We start from the raw sequence: 18,628 nt of genomic DNA, 5'->3' as shown, positions 1-18,628 counted from the left end.
CCGCCATCCGCCATCCGCCATCTTAAGCACTTAAGCCATTAAGCCGTACGTTATTATTGCATATTACATCAGCCAGACATAAAGCCCGGTTAAATACATACAGGTGCAGCCGGACCCACCGATATAAACTCAACTGTAAGCAAAGTTTGAACTCCATCCGTATCAGGCGTTTGCGCGTAGTACCTAGTACTACAATTTTTGCTAAGAACAAAACTACATCTCCACCATCTTTTTGTTCCCAATTTCTGCTCAACTCAATTTTTCTTTACAGATGTTGTCAATTTCGCATCCGTGACGCGCGCCTAATTTTTAGGTTTTCAATTCTACCGCGTCGCCCCTCTTGCATAAAACTAGTTCCGTACCGATTAGGTTTCTCTCGCGCCGCCAGTCCCAAAACTCCTCATCTCTCTCTACGTCTACCACATGTACACCAAAATACCCGTCTGCATCGCCTTCCTTTTCTAAGATGGCGGCGCTGACAGAGGCTCAGCTTGAGCTAGCCAAGTATGACCCTCCAAAGAAACCCTTCGCAAGACCTAAATAGCTAACTTCCCCAGTTCTCTCACTCCGGCCGAACTACCTACTAAGTTGCGATGCGCGGTGTGTAGTAAACTAGCCGTCAACGCCTTCCGATTACCCTGCTGCGAGACCGCTATATGCGACAAGTGTAAGTTTTGATGTTACCTTTTATATCTTCTTGTAGATAGTATAGGTTCTAATGGATCCTAGGTCAATCCACTCTGCCCTCATCCTGTCCAGTCTGCGAACACTCTCCAGTTTCGGCATCGGACTGCACTATCTACAAATCCCTTAGAACTACCATCAGAGTCTTCTTGAAGACCGAGGAGAAGAAGCGAGAGAGTGCTCGGCCTAAGACCAACGGTTCCACTCCGACTACCCCTGCGCAGGAGACGCCCGCTCCGGCTCAAACACGCACTCCTACTGAACAACCACCTACGAACACCGCTCCTACTGTACCACCTACCGTGGAACCCCAACCTTCCGAACCCGTAGCGCCACCACCTGCTGCGGCAGAGTCTGAAGAGGGACCGGTTGCTGATCCGAAACCGGACAAAGATGCTCAGCCTGAAGAGGTAGGTTCATCAATATTCCCCGCTTGCAGGATTTTATCTAACTAAAGCTTCAGGGAGTCCAAATAAATGGGCAGGCACAAGAGCAACTCGCCGAAGACGCGGGGTCCAAAGCTATCGTCCCTAACGGACAAGAAGGCCAGGATGGCGCAGCATTAGAAGAAACCCAAGGGGGTGACCAAGGCGATGGCGATGGCGAGAACGAGAATGACCAGCAAGCGCAGTCTGGTATGGGTGCTGGTTTCGACTCGATGAACGGCAATTTCATGAACTTCGGTAACGGAGACTTAAGTCAGATGCAAATGATGATGGCCATGCAAAATGGGATGAACCCAGCCGCTTTCGGCTCTTTCCCCATGATGGGTGAGAACTTTCCCTTCCAATATACGAAGTCAACGACTGACCGCAATTACTCAGGGATGATGGACCCCATGGCGATGCAGAATATGATGATGAATGGTGGCTTTGGCGCGCAGGGCATGGGCATGAACGGCATGAACATGAACATGGGCATGAATGGATTCAATGGCGGAAACAATGACTGGAACGGACAGCAATCATGGAACGTCGGCCAAGATAATTTCAATCCAAATGCTCCTGGAATGGGAAATGGTGACTTTGGCAACTTTAATGCTGGCTTCCGTACAGGCTTCAATTCAGGTAATTATGGCCATCACAACCAGTTCAATGAATATCGCCGAGGTCACTACGGAGGTTACCGAGGAAGAGGCCGAGGTCGAGGCTTCTACAGCGGTCACGGCCGCGGATACCATCATGGATATAACTCAAACGCAGGTTGGGCCGGACATGGCCATCAATTCTCTGGTAATAATGACGGTCAGCAAGCAACGGACGACTCCCAAGTAGCAGAGCAGGCGTCTGGTAACGTTGACGAGTTTGGCCGAGCAATACGACCAGAGTCTGATCCGGACGCGCAAAATGCTAGACCAGCCGAACACGCTGAAGCGGAAGGCGTCCATGATAATGCCGATCATACCGCTGATAATGGATCCGGACCTAAGGAGCACGGCTCTGAATCTGTGCAGGGTGATCCTGCGAGTGACAAGGGTGATGTATCTTCTAGAGATCAACATTCAGCGCCTCAAGGTCCCTCTCGTGGAAGTGTTGGCCCGTTACATATCCAAACTGCGGCCCCGGATAGACCTTTGAATGCCCCTACTGGTCCTAAAGCCATGAGGCAGGGCCTCCCTAACACTAGTCTTCACCACCTAAGAGCACGTGGTTTTATCGCTGATGAGAGGAGCCCAAACTCACGTACTAATCCTGCGATTGTGGCAAGCCCGGCAGCAGATAAACCAAAGTCGCGGAGTAGTTCTCTGCACTCTTCCAGAGACAAAGATCGGCACCATCGTGAACGTGATCGAGAACATGCTGAAGAGGAGAAGAGCAAAGCGCGTCCTCACGATGGGGATCGTGACCACTCTAGGGCGTACACTGTATCTGGGAGCCGGTCCAGAAGTCGCAGCCGCAGCAAGGATCGTAAAGAGGCCCGTAAGCATAGACGTCATCGCTCCCCATCGATCTCGGACGATGATCGTGATGGCGGTCGCCGCCGTCGCAAGCATAAGAGCAGAAGGCAATCAACCAGAGATGACGACGATTACCGAGGTCGATCGAGAGATGGGAAGCATGACGACCGCTCAAGGTCCGCTTCTCCGGGTGACCGTGAGCATAGGCGTTCGGACCACCGAAGTCGTCGTGATCGCGATGAGAAACGTCGAGATCGCGATATGGAAAGGGATAGCGACTACGATCGACATAGGAAGTCTGGTCACAGGTCTCACCGCGACCGCGATCAGGACCACGAGAGAGAGAGAGGCCGGGAAAGGGACCGAGAGAAGGATCGCGCGAAGAACCACGCTCGCGATCACGACGAAGATCGCCAGCGTCACAGCAGTAAAAACTCCAGTGCCCTACCCACGCCAGTAGAACCTTCAGATAAAACCTTCAACCCCCCTACCGGTCCTCGAAGTAACTTCTCTATCAAAGGAGCTAGTAGCAAGCAGAGCTCCGGACTCGAGATCAAAGGCGCTAGTAGCAGGTCTTCTAATTTGAACAGACGCGAAAGCGAGTCGTCCCGACGTCCCTCTCAATCATCCGCCGCCGGGCAGAAATCTATGATGTCCATCGCCCCTACGAAAGATCCCCATACCTTAGAGCGCGAAGCTCGCGATCGCGAGCGCCTCCTCAAGGAAGCGCAGCGAATGGCGACCATAGCAGGTCGCAGTTCAGGCGTGAAACGTAGCCGCGATACAGGCGACGACCGCGGCGGCCGTCGAAAGAGCCGCCGCAGCGAGGCTGTCAATATGGAGGACGAGGAGGATCGCATGAGACGGCTGGAGGCTGAGCGCGAAGATCGCAGATGGAATTAGGAATTAAGAATCCGGAGCAATGCCTCTCGGTATTAAGAGGTGTACCGTCAGTCACATGGGATTAATCAATCACAAGGACATTTTCTCACGCAGAAGTTGGCCCCCTTTTTTTAATCTTCCAATATAGAAAGCCTTTGTGGCCTATCATGGATCTCTCTCTACTGCGGATTACTCAGGAGTTTTTTTTGGAGGAGGGGCTAAAATCAGATTCACAAATACGCATTTACGTTCCAGGACTGTAACACTATCGCATTCGAAGACACGTTTCCGACTTCCGAGGAGGAGAGCATTCATTGGCAACCGGAAAGGGAGGGGTGGTTAGGGGACGGGAGCTAATTTCTGACAGCACTGGCATTTTTTTGTTCCGCTAGAGTCGGAGATCATCATACCTATTGAGGTAGATGAGAGGTCAGAGGCACCGATAAAAAGTAAAAAAGGGGTCGCAAAGATTGACGGTCGGCGCGGGTGAGAGCAGGCAGAAATGGTCTGGCAGTTAGCAGAGAGGTGCCGTAGCATTAATTGATACGTGTATCTTTCAGGTACTTTGTCGTCGTAGTTTTTTTAAGCCAGTGATTTGAATGGGTGATATGGATAGGATGGCGAGCTCCCTGGCAGTAATCCCTATATGACAGGAGACTTTTGGCTCTTGAGTCACTTTAACTGTTGGAATACTTCGACTTAACCCAATAGTCCTATTGCTTTTCATGTCCTACCAAACATGACTTTTCACATATTTCCACTACTAATAGATCTTTGAAATAAAAGCTCTTAAATACCTAGGTACATATTATTTGCGTGATATACTATATACAATCTTGGCCATGCTATGCTATGCTGTTCTAATCTATTTGCGTCTACCGGCTTCTTCAAATAGTTCCGTCATGCTCTCCCTACTTTTCTTCCCGCTAAATCCTTGCTTAGTATTATGCTCTTGTTCTAAGGTGTACTCCTTCGTGAAAGCGCTGGATATTAATGCCACCCCGCTGACCACCGTCATCAACAGCCAAATTACGTGCAAGCTATCCGAATACGCTTGCTTCAAGTCCGTCTTTGCGCTCCCGTCCGGCATGGCGGTGATGACGTTCACCAAGCCGGTAGCATCCTTGCTATACTCCACCGCGAGAGGAGCAAATTCGGGATACTTCAAAAGTTCCTGCTGAAGCTGGTTCTGGAAGGCGACGCCGCTGACGGCAACGCCAATAGATTGGCCAAAGACGCGAAGGAAAGAGAAGAACGCTGCCGTGTGGCCCGAATCTTCGGGACGACACGCTGCCTGGGTACCGAGACCCATGGCGGGAAACAAAATTCCGGTGCCAGTCGAGACGAGGACGTTGAGGAATATCCACCCCGGCACGGAAGTGTCGGGTCCGAGCAGGAAAAGAAGTCCAGAGCCAGCTGTCGTACAGAACCAACCCGACCAAAGAGCCCATCGGTACTTTCCAATTTTTGTACAGATGACAGCGGCAATGACAGATACTGGGGCGACCAGGCCTGTCTCCGGAAGGATGGCGACACCGGAAATAATCGGCGAATACTCTTTTACCCCCTCGTAATATAACGGTAAAAAATACAGCAAAGACCACACTACAACTCCGTGTAGGACGGTCTCCATGTATGTGATCATCAGGGTAGCGTTGCTGAAAATACTGAAGCGGATAATCGGCTCGACGTGGACACCTGGCAAATCCTTGCCATCCGCGTCGAACGCCCTCTTCGTAAGATACAGCTCGTAGAGAGTGAAGGCGACGATACCATCGAACCCAAGGAAAAGCGGAACAAGAGTCCTCCAATGATCCCATGGATACATCACGCCGCCTATATTCCGTACGGTTTGTTAGATAGTCCAAGACAGTATCGATTCAAAGATATGCTCACCCCATGTGATCGGGATGAGAAATCCCACGGTCGAAGCGACAAAAATCACCGATCCGATCCAGTCGAACGTGCGTAATTTTATAGCCAGCCTCCCGGGAAGTTTACTAAGCTTTAAAAAGAAGAAAATCGCAATTAAGCCCACGCCGACGATTGGCAGATTGATCCAAAAGACTAGATATGAAGTTAGTGGTGGGTTGTTGAGGTTATCTTGAGGTTTGTGTGCTCCCCTCGAAGGTGAAAGGGGGTGGCCCCCTCAGAAGGACAGAATCAGAAATCACCTACTCCATTCCCATGACACGCTCTGGGCAAACTCCGCTCCAATAAGAGGTCCAAGTACGGAGCCCAACGCCCACATGGAACCTAGATAACCGAACCAGGCTAAATTGTGTAAGCATGAGACTATTAAGGAGGGCGAAGACGAACAACTTACTGCCTCGAGCTGCCAGCGGAACAAGGTCCGTGACAATTACTTCGCCGAGCGCGAGGATTCCACCTCCGCCGATACCTTGGACGGACCTCCCAGCTAGCCTTGTAAAATGGTGTGTTAGCCACTTGCGTAGAAAGAGTTATTCGCAACTCGGACATACAAAATAGTAAAGTTCGTAGCGACGGCGCAGATGATGGCGCCCAAGACGAATAACAGCGACGACAGTATAAGGAGATCCTTTCTGCCGAAAACATGGCTCATGCCAGCGATCACGGGTTGGAAGACGGCGGAGGTGAGGAGGAAGGAGGTGCCGGTCCAAAACGCTTCGATGGCCGTGCCTTTCAGCTCCCCGGTGATGATAGGCAAGGCGATGCTGAGAGACGTGGCGTCGAGGGCGGCCGCTAGAGTTATGACGCAGATGGAACAGAATGCGAAAATGAAATCTCGTCCTGGTTTGAACGGCGCCGGCGGGTCTTCTTCTGGTTCCCACGGCTGGTCCGCCCTTCCCTCGCGGGGCTCGGCGGCGATCGTTGAAGCTTCGCTTGTGGATATGTAACCGCTGTCTTCCATCGTGAAGGGAACGGCCGCTACGGCGGGGCCGGGCGATATGGCCCTCGCCATGGCGGGTGTCATGTTCATGTTCATGATGGGCTAGGCTAGGTCCTAGACCAATAGAGAACGAAGGGAGCCTGGAGCGGCTAAAGTTACACACCAGGGAAGTGAAAGACAGATAAAAAAAGGGGCCAGGATGTTAACAGGTTGAATTGAAAAGTCTATACAAGTGCGAAGGAAATATATTACATTGGCATACAAAATCGCAAACTAGGTAATAGCGGCTAGTGGGATCCATCCGTTAGGTCGCATATATCTATCTCGTCTCAAGTGCTATGGGATGTTGGATATTGCGTGAGTTGGTTAGTGGGCAAATCGGCGCGATTGCTCCAACGACGGAGCTTGTAAGCATCCATGGTCCCACGTTTCAAGGGCCCTCGCATGCTGCGTGGGATGCAGAATGTTCGATTCCATCGACTGCACGTGGCGCGAGATCTCAGCTGAGCGACAAGGCGACGAGGCGAATAAAAATAGAGTCGCACCTGGGTACGGAGGGTTTGCGGGTCTTCGAAGATCCACCCAGAAAGCCGTCGACGGAACGAAGCTTAGACCAGGTAGGGGTAAGGGTATGACGTGATCTGGGGTCGGTCGAATAATTCGGCCGGCCACGGCTTGACTCGGAATTCCTTGGATGGACCGAATTTGGCCCGTGCGTCCCGGTCTAGCCCCTACTTCCCCCTATTGGACGCGGGCGTCGTTCGGCCAATAGCAGCGCGACTTTTTTGAGTAATGGTGCATAATGGGCACGGCGCCTCAAAAAGCTAAGAAGCAAAATGTCCATAGTGCTTGGACAAATCGAGGAGTAGGAAAAAGAAATTTTTGAGGGAAATTTGAGACATTGATGTCGACAGCCGTGAACCAAGCCCGCTAGTAGTAATTTGAAATTATGAGTTGCGTAGTGCTTTTTCTGCGGTGTCCCCGACGGAGGTCCATAATAGTGGTATTGTTGTCTTAGTATATGAAATAATGATACTGCGTGTTTAGCTCCTAGGTAATACGTTTCATTAAATTGCTGCCTACACATGTTGTACTAAAAAAGACAACTACAACCTCAAGGAGCTGTATTTGGTTTACGTATACGTTGTGTTGATGCTTCATCCTGCCAGGTTACATCATCAGTCGCCATATCGAGATCAGAAGCAGTAAAGTTTGCCGGATTCGAGTCAATCCATGGTTTCCAATGATGTACTATTACAGTCAGTTGATCTCGCAAATTACCGAAAATAGTGAGGTTGATGTGGCGGATGAATCGTCTATAGACTTGCTAAGCGCTAACAAATATCATTTAAGGGTACATTGATATAGCAAACTTACCTACCTAGGCATCTAACTGTATAAACCATCATTCTACGAATACTTCGATGCCTAATAATATCTTCGAGACAAATAGGAGGCGGCTGATGATGTCCAGTTACAACAATGTACGCGAGATCCCTTTGGACCATGTCCTTGATCATTACCATTGCCTGATGTTCGGACACCGAAGTCGTATTCCGTTGAACATGCATATGTATGGCTGTGTCTCCAGAACTTCCAGATTGGAAATATTCCTAATTTGGGTACTAAACACGAAGAGGGCTCAGGCAAGAATGACGGAACATAAGGGGTAGCGAGTCTGGCGTTTTGAAAGCGCACGTCTGATAAAAGAATATTACTATCCTGTCTCCCTTTTATGGTATTCTAATTGCCTTTTGTTTCTTTTGTATATAATACAGACTTTCTCATTGGTATAGGGGCTAAGGGTACTTGTAAGTATCTAATGTCACATTCATTCTTCATCGTCGTCAACCTCCCAAGCACATTTCTCCTTTTTCCATACGTTCATTCAATGTCTTCTCCGTACACATCTATCCTTTGAAGGCCTTCAAGGTCCATTTCTGTTTTCTGCGTTTTAGGAGCCTTCGTCTGTGGATCGGCGCCATATTGCAATAGCATCAAGACAGCAGCCTCGAAGTCGGTTGAAATTGCGATGTGTAAGGGAGTCCTGCCCTCATCGTCATAACCGTCTATCAACCTCTTATCTTCTGAACAATGGTTCAACAAAACCCTCAGTATATTCTCACGACGGTGCAACACAGCTAGATGAAGAGCTGAGGGGCGTTGTGTCCCGCTATCATCGCCAATATTGGCGCCATGCAGGAGGAGGGACCGAACAACTTCTTCGTGGCCGCCGATGACCCCATGCATTATCGGGGTTAGATTATCGCTATCTCTCTCGTTGCAATCTACACCTTGTTGGAGTAAAAGCCATGCAATTCGGTCGTTTCCTCTCCGTGCTGCCATGTGAAGTGGGCTCAGCCAACCACATGCATTCGTACCCGATAAGGATGATGCATAGTCAACGGGAGATTCAGCACCTAGGCTATGTCTTTGACTGATGCTACCAACACTTCCGGAGCGGGCAGACGGAGTACTACTTGAAAGAGTGCATGAGAATTTGTCGTATGATTGTATCTTTGGAGTGGAGCCTGTGTGAGGAGACGGGCGTGAACTCGCGAATGTCGACTCAATATTCGGAGCGGAGGAACTAGACGTGTATTCCAGGAACTTATCAACATCTCGCTGCGGAGAGTATTCACTGGGCGGAGGGGTAAGGCAGTCAAAATATCCAGGAGGACCACAGCTGAATGTCGAAGTAGGGTGTGATGTGGGCGAGAAAGAGATGTCGCTGGGTGGTATTTCCTGCGGCTGAATATCTATATATGTGGGAGAACCAAGAGCATTGCTCAGAACTTCATTCCAGTCAATGGACGCCTGCAAAGTTCTCTTTCCTGATATTGAAAGATATGAGGTTAGCTGTCGATCCGTACTCAGATTGGGGTCCGCGGACGATTACTACTCACGACGGAACCTTCGCTGAGCTTCGCGATTCTGGGTGCGTCGGCGCTCGAGAGCTTCTTGTGAGCTAGAGTCCGTCATTCCTTTTACTCTAGCAGGGAATTCCTCATTGCACAACAACCGATGATAATTTCGGGTGAAGATGGCTAGCTGATCTGCACCTGATAAGGTTTACAAGCTTCTATTTCAACTTAGGAGAAATATGACGGTGCATCTGAACCGTGATGACTAAGGGACCTATATAGAAGCTCTCAGCACAAAGTCCGAGTAGCTATGGGGGGGTTGAGGGACAAGATGTAGCTAAAATCTCACGACGAGAAGGGGAGAGATAAGCTCCGAGGTGAAAGACAGCTGGGGTGTGCTAAGGAAATCCTGCACATACGAATCGGACGGTTTCGAAGATTCCATGACATAAATCTGCGCCACTCTAATCAAATTCCTCTGAGACCAATATAAGCTCTCTAGGTATAGTTTCAAGTAACGTCATACTCGTTCATTGCTATGTACGACGCGATCCAGCCCTGAAGCCAGCTACAAGAAATATGGAGAAACGATACCAGCTCCCCTTGACTATAAGCTGCAAGGGACCCTGATGTCAGGTTTCTTGGATTTGTCAATTACTGAATCGCATCCGTTTGAAGGAAGAGGGGTCCTTTTTCCAGAGAGTGCAAGAATCCAGTCCTATTCCGTGAGATAAGAATCCAAAGGATTATCGGCGATATGTACCGGGGTGGCGTATGGCGGGAATCTATTGGTCGAGTAAGCTCTAATTGAGATCTGGAACCTGGGCACGCGTGGACAGCTAATGGCTAGCGGCCTGGGCGAGCCTCCTCCAACACCTTGTTCGATATTGTCCTTGCCTCCTGCGCGGCATATAGAAAGTGACACGAGGAGGATCCGAAGATTTTGACTTTTTTTTTGCGAAGAAAATTCTGCAAAATATAATATATCATAATTATAATAACGCCGAGGGATTCTTGAATAGCTCTACACTCATTCAATGCACATGATCATCTTGGCTGCTGTCCTCCGTGGCGTGGGGAGGAAAAGGGAAGAGCCGCAGTCTGACGCCAAGGCAAGGAATCTTAGCGCGGATCCCCTTCTTTGCTAGGAGAATTCACAATCAACCCCCTGTTCGTCGTCAACGAGATAAACTTAAGATGTGGCGTCAAACGACGAACTACTACGTAGTAGTCCGCTAAGATCAGTTTAGACGAAGAAGATAGTCTCGGATTTATCTTTTCACGGCCCGCCTCCGGTCTTCAGCTAAGCCCAGCTGAGCCTAGGATGGATCCTATTCGACGCCAAGCAGGGAGAGCTGATCACCAATATGCCTGGAGTTCTATGTCCTTATAATACGTACTTAGATACTTACCTAGGTACTTGTGGCCGTAAACGAACTGTACTTGTAACCCATCCCAGCCGGCATGGCTAGCACGGCATGGCTAGCAGGACTTGGGTTCCTCGCGTGGTTCTCGCCCATGCCTTCTACGCTCGTGGGCCCTTATTTTAGACGCTCCAACAGGAGTGGTTGGAAGCCTTGGAAGTGCACTTACACCGTTCAGCTTCTCGGTAAATATCCCTGGGCTGGAAGGTGAGTAAGAGCTAAGTCTTACGCCACCCTCGCAACATATGTCGAAATCCCACCTCGTCCTAACCGTTTTCGTTTTCGTTAAGAGCTGACTAGAGATTTGTACTGACCAATACATGTGTGGCTTGCCAGCCAATCGCGAAGTTACTACGTACCTGATTCCAACTTGGGTCATCCGCGTCGGACAGGGTCTCCACGGGACTCCAGCAGGGCTATAGCAGGGCTTGAACAGGGCATCCGATCCTATTGCCCTACGTGCATCTCTATGACAGTCCTTCCACGTGCAAATGTAACCCCCCACCAATGACGCGCGCATCTCATACCACAGCATGAACATGCTGAAACCGTATATTGCATCCTGTTTTTCAATACCAAAGTAAATTGCATATTGGGTATAGGCTATTGGCGCACAAGGGTGTATGCATGTAAAGTTGTCTACCTATGTACGTGATGATTATGTGAACATTAGGCGATGCTGGTTATTATGAGACATCTACCTACATACATATGTAGGAACATATTATCCAATCAGATTGCTACCTAGAGTTGCGGGTATTACATGCATATAAAAGTTTTATGACAAGTGATAGGTCAATTGAATCGCTCTTATCGTACTACTCTATGAAATCATATTCTAAGCCAGACACCAACAATCAAGAAAATAATTAGATACAAGTAAGCTATGGATATCAACCATCTTACACCTTTCCTGTGCAACTTTTTTCGTAGTCGTCACCAACATGGTGCCCTCATTTCTTAATGATCTGCTCAACACGATCCAACCCGGCTATCTTCTTAACAAAGCCGTCAAACATTCCAAACGGCAGCACCGTTGAGATACGTGTCAAGAATGCTGACTCGCCCCTCCAGATAACTGGTGGAGGGTTGGTCTTCTGCAGATCGCGAACCACCGCCTCCGCCCACTGCTCGGCCGGCATACCCTGGCCTTCAAAGCCCTCTTGTCGTAGCGCCTTCTCTACTATATCCCTCGCGGGCTCGTATATCGAGCCCTTAGGAAGCGTGGGGTTGGCCTTCTCTTGCAGATTCTTGATCAAGTTGGTCCGGACGACGCCGGTCCTCAAGTCGACGACTTTGATACCGAATGGTTGAAGTTCGAGGCGCAGAGAATCTGAAATCAGAGCTAGGGCGGCCTTGGACGAATTGTAAATAGCCTGGAATGGAATCGAAGCGCTGGCACCGATGGATGTTTGGTTGACGATCAATGCGTTGGGAGATTTCAGAAGAAGTGGTAAGAAAGCTTGGATCATGGCGATATGGGCCCACACGTTCAAGTCGTACAACTTCTTAGCTTCGGCGATGTTGGCGTCAACGACCGGCATGAGGAATTGATTGCCGGCATTGTTGACTAGAACATCAAGCGAGGAAAGCTTGCCGACGACATCGGCTATCGATTGTTCGGATTGTATGTCTAATTGAAGAGTCTCAATACCAGAAGAAGCCAATTGCGTCATCTTAGCAGGATTCCGTGCTGTCGCGTAGACGTGGAATCCAGCTTTGTGGAAGGCCACGGCCAGGGCCGCACCCATGCCACCGTCTGAGCATCCTGTTATCAGGACGGACCGCTTCGGATTGGACATCTTTGCGGGTTATTCGGAACGTATAAGTTATTGAAGGCAAACTGGTTTTTACAAGTGCGTGTATGTGTGTGCGTGAGGGTGAGATCTGAGTTGGGGGTCCATGAGACTAATGCAACGAGCTGGATTTTATTTAAATGCAGTCTGATAGCAGAACCTCGAAGTTGACCACAGATTATCACATATTATCACAGGTCACTCCATACATGGAGTCGGAATGAATTTGCATACCGTGACTGGAGACCTGAAGCCGGAGAGGTAGGAGAGTAAGAGACCCACAATAAGCATGCAGGATACGTATCGAAATTGCCGGATTAGGTAGCCACACTAATCTGACTTTGACTTAGCGCTGCCGCTAGCCCGCCCCCGGCTCAATATCCCTCCCCGTAGACGCGGTGCGGTTCATTTTCATCCCGCTGTCGGATTTTAAGTTTTAGTGCTAGGTAGGGGGCAAAATTAAGCTTCTTAGTCAGCCCGCGTACGTTAATTTAACCGCACTGACCAACGTCCGAGGACTAGAGTCCGACCTAAACGTCCTTGATGTCTTTATTCGGATCCTTTCTGATGTTTCTATAAGGCTATGAGACGACAGCGGATCCTTCTAACGCTTACGAACTTCTTACCTAGATGACACCCATGTGTTATGCACATAAGCATCCCCACAGTAAGTTACATCCCGCATGCATTCTTCTATTGGGCAATTAGGTGAATATGGCGCAAAGTGATTAAGCAGGTTTAATGAGGCCTCAAAGTCGATAGGTATTTCGAATACGGGCTTTAATTTTTCAGAATATCTACAAACACATACACGGTAGATACTTAGCAGCTTAGTCACAGATTTAATCCGAGGTTTAGCCATGCCCCTGAACCCCTGAGACTACTTGAGCACCTCATAGGATATTGTAACTACGCCATCGACCTTTCACATACGACGTGATAGGCTTTCTAAAACTAACAAAGCTATATAAGAATAGTAAAAATATTAATTTGATAATTTGCCCCTGTAAAACCTTTTACGGCAATGCAAAAGTGATCCGGATGGCTAGCTTAACTGGTGTGGTCGTTTCGTCGTTATAGTTAGCTTTTGAGTGCATTGAATAAGCATTTCTAGGAATAAATGGACCATTCGATGTCGGATAACAATCTGACCATTTTGAGATACCCCTGTGACCCCACGTGAGCATCTTTTTAGACGACAAAGGATTAGAATTGATCGCCAACTAGGGGAGGGAGTACCCGTAGAATGCTACTTGGCATAGAATCCTTGTTACTGATACGTATAATTGATATCTCCTAACTTGAGTGAATAATGCCTATCTGGAAAGGTAGTATGTAGAACTCTATTCTTAGTCTACCTTGGCGCTATATACCTACAACCATACCTATCTCCTTGTCCACCTACTTTTCCTGACATTGTCCTCACTTTATGAAGTATAACATGGTTGTCAGACTACTCCCTAATCCTAACTCGGAGCCCCTGGCTTCCCTTGGCTGGCATAGGAATAATCATTTCACTATTGGCGGCTATGTCCCTCTCGCGAATTGTGTCGTACAGCTCTAGTGTACGGCCTTCTTGGCCACGATAAACGTCGTATCGGTTGATGATCGTCGCTAGAACCATGCCCATCTCGCGGCGAGCAAAATTTTGGCTATAGCACGTAATTAGGGAACAAAATTATTTATCATGAGATAAGAAAGAACAACTTACCCGACACAGTTTCTAGAACCACGAGCAAACGCAATGAAGGATCTAGTGAGCTTAGGATCATCGATCCATCTCTGAGGACGGAACTCAAGCGGGTCCTCAAAGACGTCTGGGTCAGTGTGAGTAATCAGTGTTGACATGCTCGTCCAGGTGCCCGGTGGTAGCACAAAAGTCTTGTCGCGACGTTTGTCGTGATAGACAATGTCGACCTCAGGCGAGACACGAGCCATACGTGACATGACACCAGGGTGAAGACGAAGGCCTTCCTGGATTACGGCGTTGAAGTAGGTAAGATGTTCGACGTCAGAGTAAGACGGAACTGTGTTTTTGTCGGGGATCGCAGTCTGAATCTCTTCCTTTACTTTCCGGTACTCCTCGGGGTGAGCAAGAAGTTCAAACAACGTAGCACTTAATGTATAGGCTACGTCATCGAATGTTAGCTCGTGATAAGTTAATATAAACAAGGAGGAGCAGCTAACCAGTTGTGCCCTCGCCGGCAAGACCGATTAATTGTGCATCGTGAGCCATCCTTGCGTCAGTTTTCTCCTCATCCGGAAGCGAGCTACCCAATATCCCCTCGAAGATCGTATTCTTGATATCTTCGGGGTTTGGAGAACTTCTGATCTGACGGACTCGCCTGATCCACCACTATTATGTGCGGTTAGCACAAACTAACATGTCGTAGAACAGTCCAAAGGTTAGTGCTTACTTTTTGTTTCTCGGCCATTTCGGTCAAATTGGGAATGAAAAACCGGAGGATCCAAATTGGCAAGTTGTTGACTATTAGCATGGCAATGGGGAAATGGCCAAATATGTGAGTAAGATCAAAATACTTGTCGGTCGATTTGAAGTACGAGCGACCCCAATCGTCTTCTTCCAAGAAGTGGAAACAGTCGCCAAAAGCGTAGGTGGTTATGATATCGCTAGCATAGGCTTTAAAAACTGTATGCATGTGTAAGATTTTGCCTTCTTTTCCAATACCTTCATTCCACCGTGAGAGCATCCTCTCTAACTTCTCTCTGATCTTTGGCTCCACTTTACGAACACTAGCATTGGAGAAGAAATTGTTGATGCTATTCCGGCGTTTGCGGTGTATATGGTGGTCAATTGTAGCCACGATGGAGTTCGGCGCTATACGGTTTAGTAAATCTCACGCAAGAAAGTGTTGGGAGGTTTTAGATTCATACTTCCTGTTCTCCAGCCCACCATGATAGGTTTGTTTGTCAACCTTCCTCCGGCTGGATATAACGTATCAATGAAGTCACTGTCGTTGAAGTGAACTTCATTCGGGTTTATGCGTACAATCGGACCTGGATATCTTGTTAGTCGAGCTATTTCGATAGTTAATTACCCAAACAGATCAGTCATACCGTATTCTCTGTGCATTTCCCGCATTCGCTTGAAATACTGACCCCCTAGGAAAACTTCGTAATAACATTCATACCACCACGTCATCGCTAGACACTGTCAGAAACCATCTCCTCATAGGAAAGGATCCAAAATCAGCTATCGCTTAGATCGTCTTACCAGCAAGTTTGGGACCCGGGACAGATGCCAACGGATGTAACGTAACTGAATATGAATGTTAATTGACATGTCTAAACAGCACAAGCTCATCTAGTAACACATACCTCGATAGATTGCGAGGAGTACCCCGTATGCAGTATACCCAGCAAGGAGAACACTAAGAAGGGTAACAGCTTTCGTCACCCAACCCTCAAAACCGGAATGGGAAATGAAGGGCGCGCCTAACGGGAAGCCATCCAGGGCTTCTCTAACCGACGCCATGGTTCTAGAAGGTTTCTGGTAAGGGTACTGATACTGAATAGAGATTGTGGTTATGCTCCAACAAAAGACCAACGAATAACCCTTTTCGTCTTGGCCCAACTACTATATGTTATAAAGACGATATTGATATGAGAGATAAATTGATCCTATACTCGGAGAACTCCAATTGTCGTCAACATTGTCGGGCCGTCGGCCCATTATCAGCCCATCAGACTAGAGTAGAGCAATCTTTACAATGAGGATCCTAAAACTGGTAAGCATGTGAGGTGATAAAGTAGATGGATTTGGCGGCTGCGTATCATATTTCGAATGATTGTCGATGCAAAGCTTACCGGGCCAGGCAGGGGTTGAGTTATCCACATCCTCGTGGCCGTAAGCATGCAGGTCAGCTAGTAATCTGGCTGAAACCAACAGGCGAATCTTGCGAGAAAGCTGGCATAATTTCTTAATAACAGACTATGCCACAAGAAGGATCATTACAACTTGGGCTTTGCCTATTGGTCAGCCTAACTTAGACCTTAATCCAGCCCATGAAGCCTTGGGTGAACGTTGGTGACGTGAGTACGAACGATGTCCCGCCTAGCTCAGCCCCAGACTCTAGCTATTCCAAAGGAACATTCCATACCAGTCCGGATCCTTCAGAACATAGTCTTGCCGTGGCGTGTTCAGCATGACGAATTCAAATGACTGCTCGTAGATTTTAGGATCCTAGCTGAAAGTAATAGCTTCGAAAGGGGGCGTTGAATCTAAATTTATCAGGTAAGGCTGCTTGATGGCATGTCCATAGATTCCGATAAGTACCAAGGAATACCCAAATATCCGTTAAGAGGTGATGAATTGAAGCTGTTGGTGCCGTATAGGTCGTTGTTCTCTCTTACCTCCCACCAAAAATGGTTGTAACTCTATATCACCGCATATATGCGGTGTCAGCCGCTTTAGCTGCATTGCCTTTGACCAATGCTACCCCATATTGGCCAAGAAGTAATCAATCAACTTGTCGTGCTCTACCGGGAGATGCTGCTTGGCCTTCACAATCTGATTGGGATCAGCTTAACAAAACCATTGGAGGAAATCTCATTGTTGGCAAGCCCTTGGCACAACCTTGCTATACACCAACAATCGACGCAGATCGTGATACATGTGTCACAATTCGAGATGATTGGACATCAGGGGACCTATAGTCAGTTACTATCAGCCCTATCGGTATACAAGGTTACCTGAAGCTGACCTGCATTTCTAGCTACACCGATCCTGTCAATGTGATGTCCCCCTATTGGCTCAACAACACTTGTAGCCCTTATCTCGGGTCGGACCCAACGTGCATAATGGGTAACATTGCAGTCTATGCAGTCAATGTTACCGGCCCGGATACGGTTGCTGCCGCGCTCAAGTTTGCGCAGCAGAAGAACATCAGACTTTCGATCAAGAACACGGGCCACGATTACATCGGAAGGTCGAACGGCCAGGGATCTCTGGCGCTATGGACGCACAACCTCAAGAACTTTACCGTTTTTAACTACAGTAGCCCCGGTTACACCGGCCCTGCCATCAAGGCCGGCGCGGGTATACAGTTCTTCGAAGCCTATGAACTCGCTGCAAATGCTGGTTATAGGGTCACCGGCGGATTCTGCCCTACGGTCGGAATGGTCGGCGGCTATGTGCAGGGAGGTGGCCACGGGCCGCTTTCTTCAAGTTACGGAATGGCAGCCGATAACACGCTTGAGTTTGAGGTTGTGACAGTCGATGGCCGGCATCTAACCGCCTCGCCCACCCAGAACTCGGATTTGTACTGGGCGTTGAGTGGGGGTGGAGCAGGCAACTATGCCGTCGTCCTATCGCTGACGATCAAGGCGCACCCCGATGGCCAAACAGCCGGCGCATCATTTTCCTTTGCCAACACAAACGCGACGCAATACTGGGCAGGCGTGGCTGCATGGCACAAAGCCCTCGTCACGATCAACACCATCCCCAAATTCTCGACCTCTTGGGGTTTCGACAACTCCGCATTCAGTCTCAATGTCGCCACATTAGCCGACGGCACGCAAGCCGAACTAGAAGGCTACCTGAAACCCTTCCTAGACGAGCTCTCCAGCCTCGGCATCACGCTAGCCAGCTACAACACGTCGGAGCACGCGCGGTTCTACGACCACTACGAAGCGTACTCGTTCCCGCCGGAGATCTACGCGACGAACAGCTCGCTGGGCGGGCGTCTGATCCCGCCCTCCACGATCGAGGGCAACCTGACGGGCCTCATCGCCGCGTTCCAGCAGATCGTGCAGGACGCCGACTTCCCGCGGAACCGGATCAGCGCGATATCCGTCAACGTGACGCACGCGCGCGTCGGCAACGCCGCCGGCTCGAACGCCGTCCTGCCCGCCTGGCGCGACGCCCTCTACACCCTGAACGTGGGCATCGGCTTCGACGCCGACGCGCCGACGCCCGAGCTCGTCGCCGTCCAGCAGAAGGTCAACGCCTGGCAGGCGCTCTTCACGCCCCTGACCCCGGGCGGCGGCGGCTACATGAACGAGGCGACCTTCGACGACCCGTCCTGGAAGGAGGACTACTACGGCGCCAACTACGACAAGCTGCTGTCCATCAAGAAGAAGTACGACCCGGGCTTCGCGCTGTGGCAGCACACGTCCGTCGGCACCGATGCTTACTGGGAGCTCAACGGGGAGGGGAGGTTGTGCCGTGTTAAATGAATAAGGGCGTA

At 49.3% G+C, this 18,628-nt stretch overlaps 6 protein-coding genes across 6 annotated transcripts; 2 read left to right on the top strand and 4 right to left on the bottom strand.

Annotated features, from left to right (window-relative positions):
* Window positions 1-466: 466 nt before the first annotated feature.
* On the top strand, window positions 467-3,484 carry F4807DRAFT_457111 (uncharacterized protein; the record flags this gene model as incomplete). Its single annotated transcript, XM_048000990.1, has 5 exons — window positions 467-504; window positions 558-667; window positions 730-1,094; window positions 1,148-1,454; window positions 1,509-3,484. 5 exons carry the CDS (start codon window positions 467-469, stop codon window positions 3,482-3,484), a joined length of 2,796 nt encoding a protein of 931 aa, XP_047857546.1.
* A 764-nt stretch (window positions 3,485-4,248) lies between these two features.
* On the bottom strand, window positions 4,249-6,927 carry F4807DRAFT_412641 (MFS general substrate transporter). The gene is made up of 5 exons (XM_047996792.1): window positions 5,947-6,927; window positions 5,790-5,887; window positions 5,642-5,737; window positions 5,360-5,530; window positions 4,249-5,299 (listed from the first exon to the last, which is right to left on the bottom strand). The coding sequence occupies exons 1-5, from the start codon at window positions 6,429-6,431 to the stop codon at window positions 4,329-4,331; spliced, it is 1,821 nt and encodes a 606-aa protein (XP_047857545.1). The 5' UTR covers window positions 6,432-6,927; the 3' UTR covers window positions 4,249-4,328.
* Window positions 6,928-7,940: 1,013 nt separating this feature from the next.
* Window positions 7,941-8,838, bottom strand: F4807DRAFT_308869 (ankyrin repeat-containing domain protein). The gene has a single exon (XM_047995020.1). The coding sequence runs from the start codon at window positions 8,679-8,681 to the stop codon at window positions 8,220-8,222; it is 462 nt and encodes a 153-aa protein (XP_047857544.1). The 5' UTR covers window positions 8,682-8,838; the 3' UTR covers window positions 7,941-8,219.
* Window positions 8,839-11,399: 2,561 nt separating this feature from the next.
* F4807DRAFT_412633 (NAD(P)-binding protein) lies at window positions 11,400-12,649 on the bottom strand. The gene has a single exon (XM_047996791.1). The coding sequence runs from the start codon at window positions 12,423-12,425 to the stop codon at window positions 11,577-11,579; it is 849 nt and encodes a 282-aa protein (XP_047857543.1). The 5' UTR covers window positions 12,426-12,649; the 3' UTR covers window positions 11,400-11,576.
* Window positions 12,650-13,683: 1,034 nt separating this feature from the next.
* On the bottom strand, window positions 13,684-16,546 carry F4807DRAFT_308793 (cytochrome P450). The gene is made up of 8 exons (XM_047995019.1): window positions 15,759-16,546; window positions 15,655-15,699; window positions 15,498-15,584; window positions 15,315-15,437; window positions 14,837-15,258; window positions 14,607-14,775; window positions 14,131-14,548; window positions 13,684-14,071 (listed from the first exon to the last, which is right to left on the bottom strand). The coding sequence occupies exons 1-8, from the start codon at window positions 15,913-15,915 to the stop codon at window positions 13,873-13,875; spliced, it is 1,620 nt and encodes a 539-aa protein (XP_047857542.1). The 5' UTR covers window positions 15,916-16,546; the 3' UTR covers window positions 13,684-13,872.
* A 259-nt stretch (window positions 16,547-16,805) lies between these two features.
* Window positions 16,806-18,617, top strand: F4807DRAFT_450121 (FAD-binding domain-containing protein; the record flags this gene model as incomplete). The annotated part of the gene is made up of 3 exons (XM_048000093.1): window positions 16,806-16,840; window positions 16,898-17,095; window positions 17,156-18,617. 3 exons carry the CDS (start codon window positions 16,806-16,808, stop codon window positions 18,615-18,617), a joined length of 1,695 nt encoding a protein of 564 aa, XP_047857541.1.
* Window positions 18,618-18,628: the final 11 nt, after the last annotated feature.

The sequence above is a fragment of the Annulohypoxylon truncatum genome (assembly GCF_022578515.1).
Source record: "Annulohypoxylon truncatum strain CBS 140777 unplaced genomic scaffold F4807scaffold_5, whole genome shotgun sequence".
Lineage (NCBI taxonomy): Eukaryota > Fungi > Ascomycota > Sordariomycetes > Xylariales > Hypoxylaceae > Annulohypoxylon > Annulohypoxylon truncatum.
The sequence above is the reverse complement of the archived record's forward strand: the minus strand, read 5'-3'. Positions and strand labels throughout refer to the sequence as shown.

What these genes read in the sequence shown, in the direction of transcription:
- F4807DRAFT_412641 (XM_047996792.1), bottom strand. Translation starts at nt 6,431, where the DNA reads ATGAACATGAACATGACACCCGCCATGGCGAGGGCCATATCGCCCGGC. An exon ending in TCCGCTGGCAGCTCGAGGCA is followed by an intron (nt 5,738 to 5,789) that starts GTAAGTTGTTCG and finishes TACACAATTTAG; the next exon opens with CCTGGTTCGGTTATCTAGGT. An exon ending in GAGCGTGTCATGGGAATGGA is followed by an intron (nt 5,531 to 5,641) that starts GTAGGTGATTTC and finishes CTTCATATCTAG; the next exon opens with TCTTTTGGATCAATCTGCCA.
- F4807DRAFT_308869 (XM_047995020.1), bottom strand. Translation starts at nt 8,681, where the DNA reads ATGGCAGCACGGAGAGGAAACGACCGAATTGCATGGCTTTTACTCCAA.
- F4807DRAFT_412633 (XM_047996791.1), bottom strand. Translation starts at nt 12,425, where the DNA reads ATGTCCAATCCGAAGCGGTCCGTCCTGATAACAGGATGCTCAGACGGT.
- F4807DRAFT_308793 (XM_047995019.1), bottom strand. Translation starts at nt 15,915, where the DNA reads ATGGCGTCGGTTAGAGAAGCCCTGGATGGCTTCCCGTTAGGCGCGCCC. An exon ending in GGTGGGCTGGAGAACAGGAA is followed by an intron (nt 15,259 to 15,314) that starts GTATGAATCTAA and finishes TAAACCGTATAG; the next exon opens with CGCCGAACTCCATCGTGGCT. An exon ending in GGTTCTAGAAACTGTGTCGG is followed by an intron (nt 14,072 to 14,130) that starts GTAAGTTGTTCT and finishes TACGTGCTATAG; the next exon opens with CCAAAATTTTGCTCGCCGCG.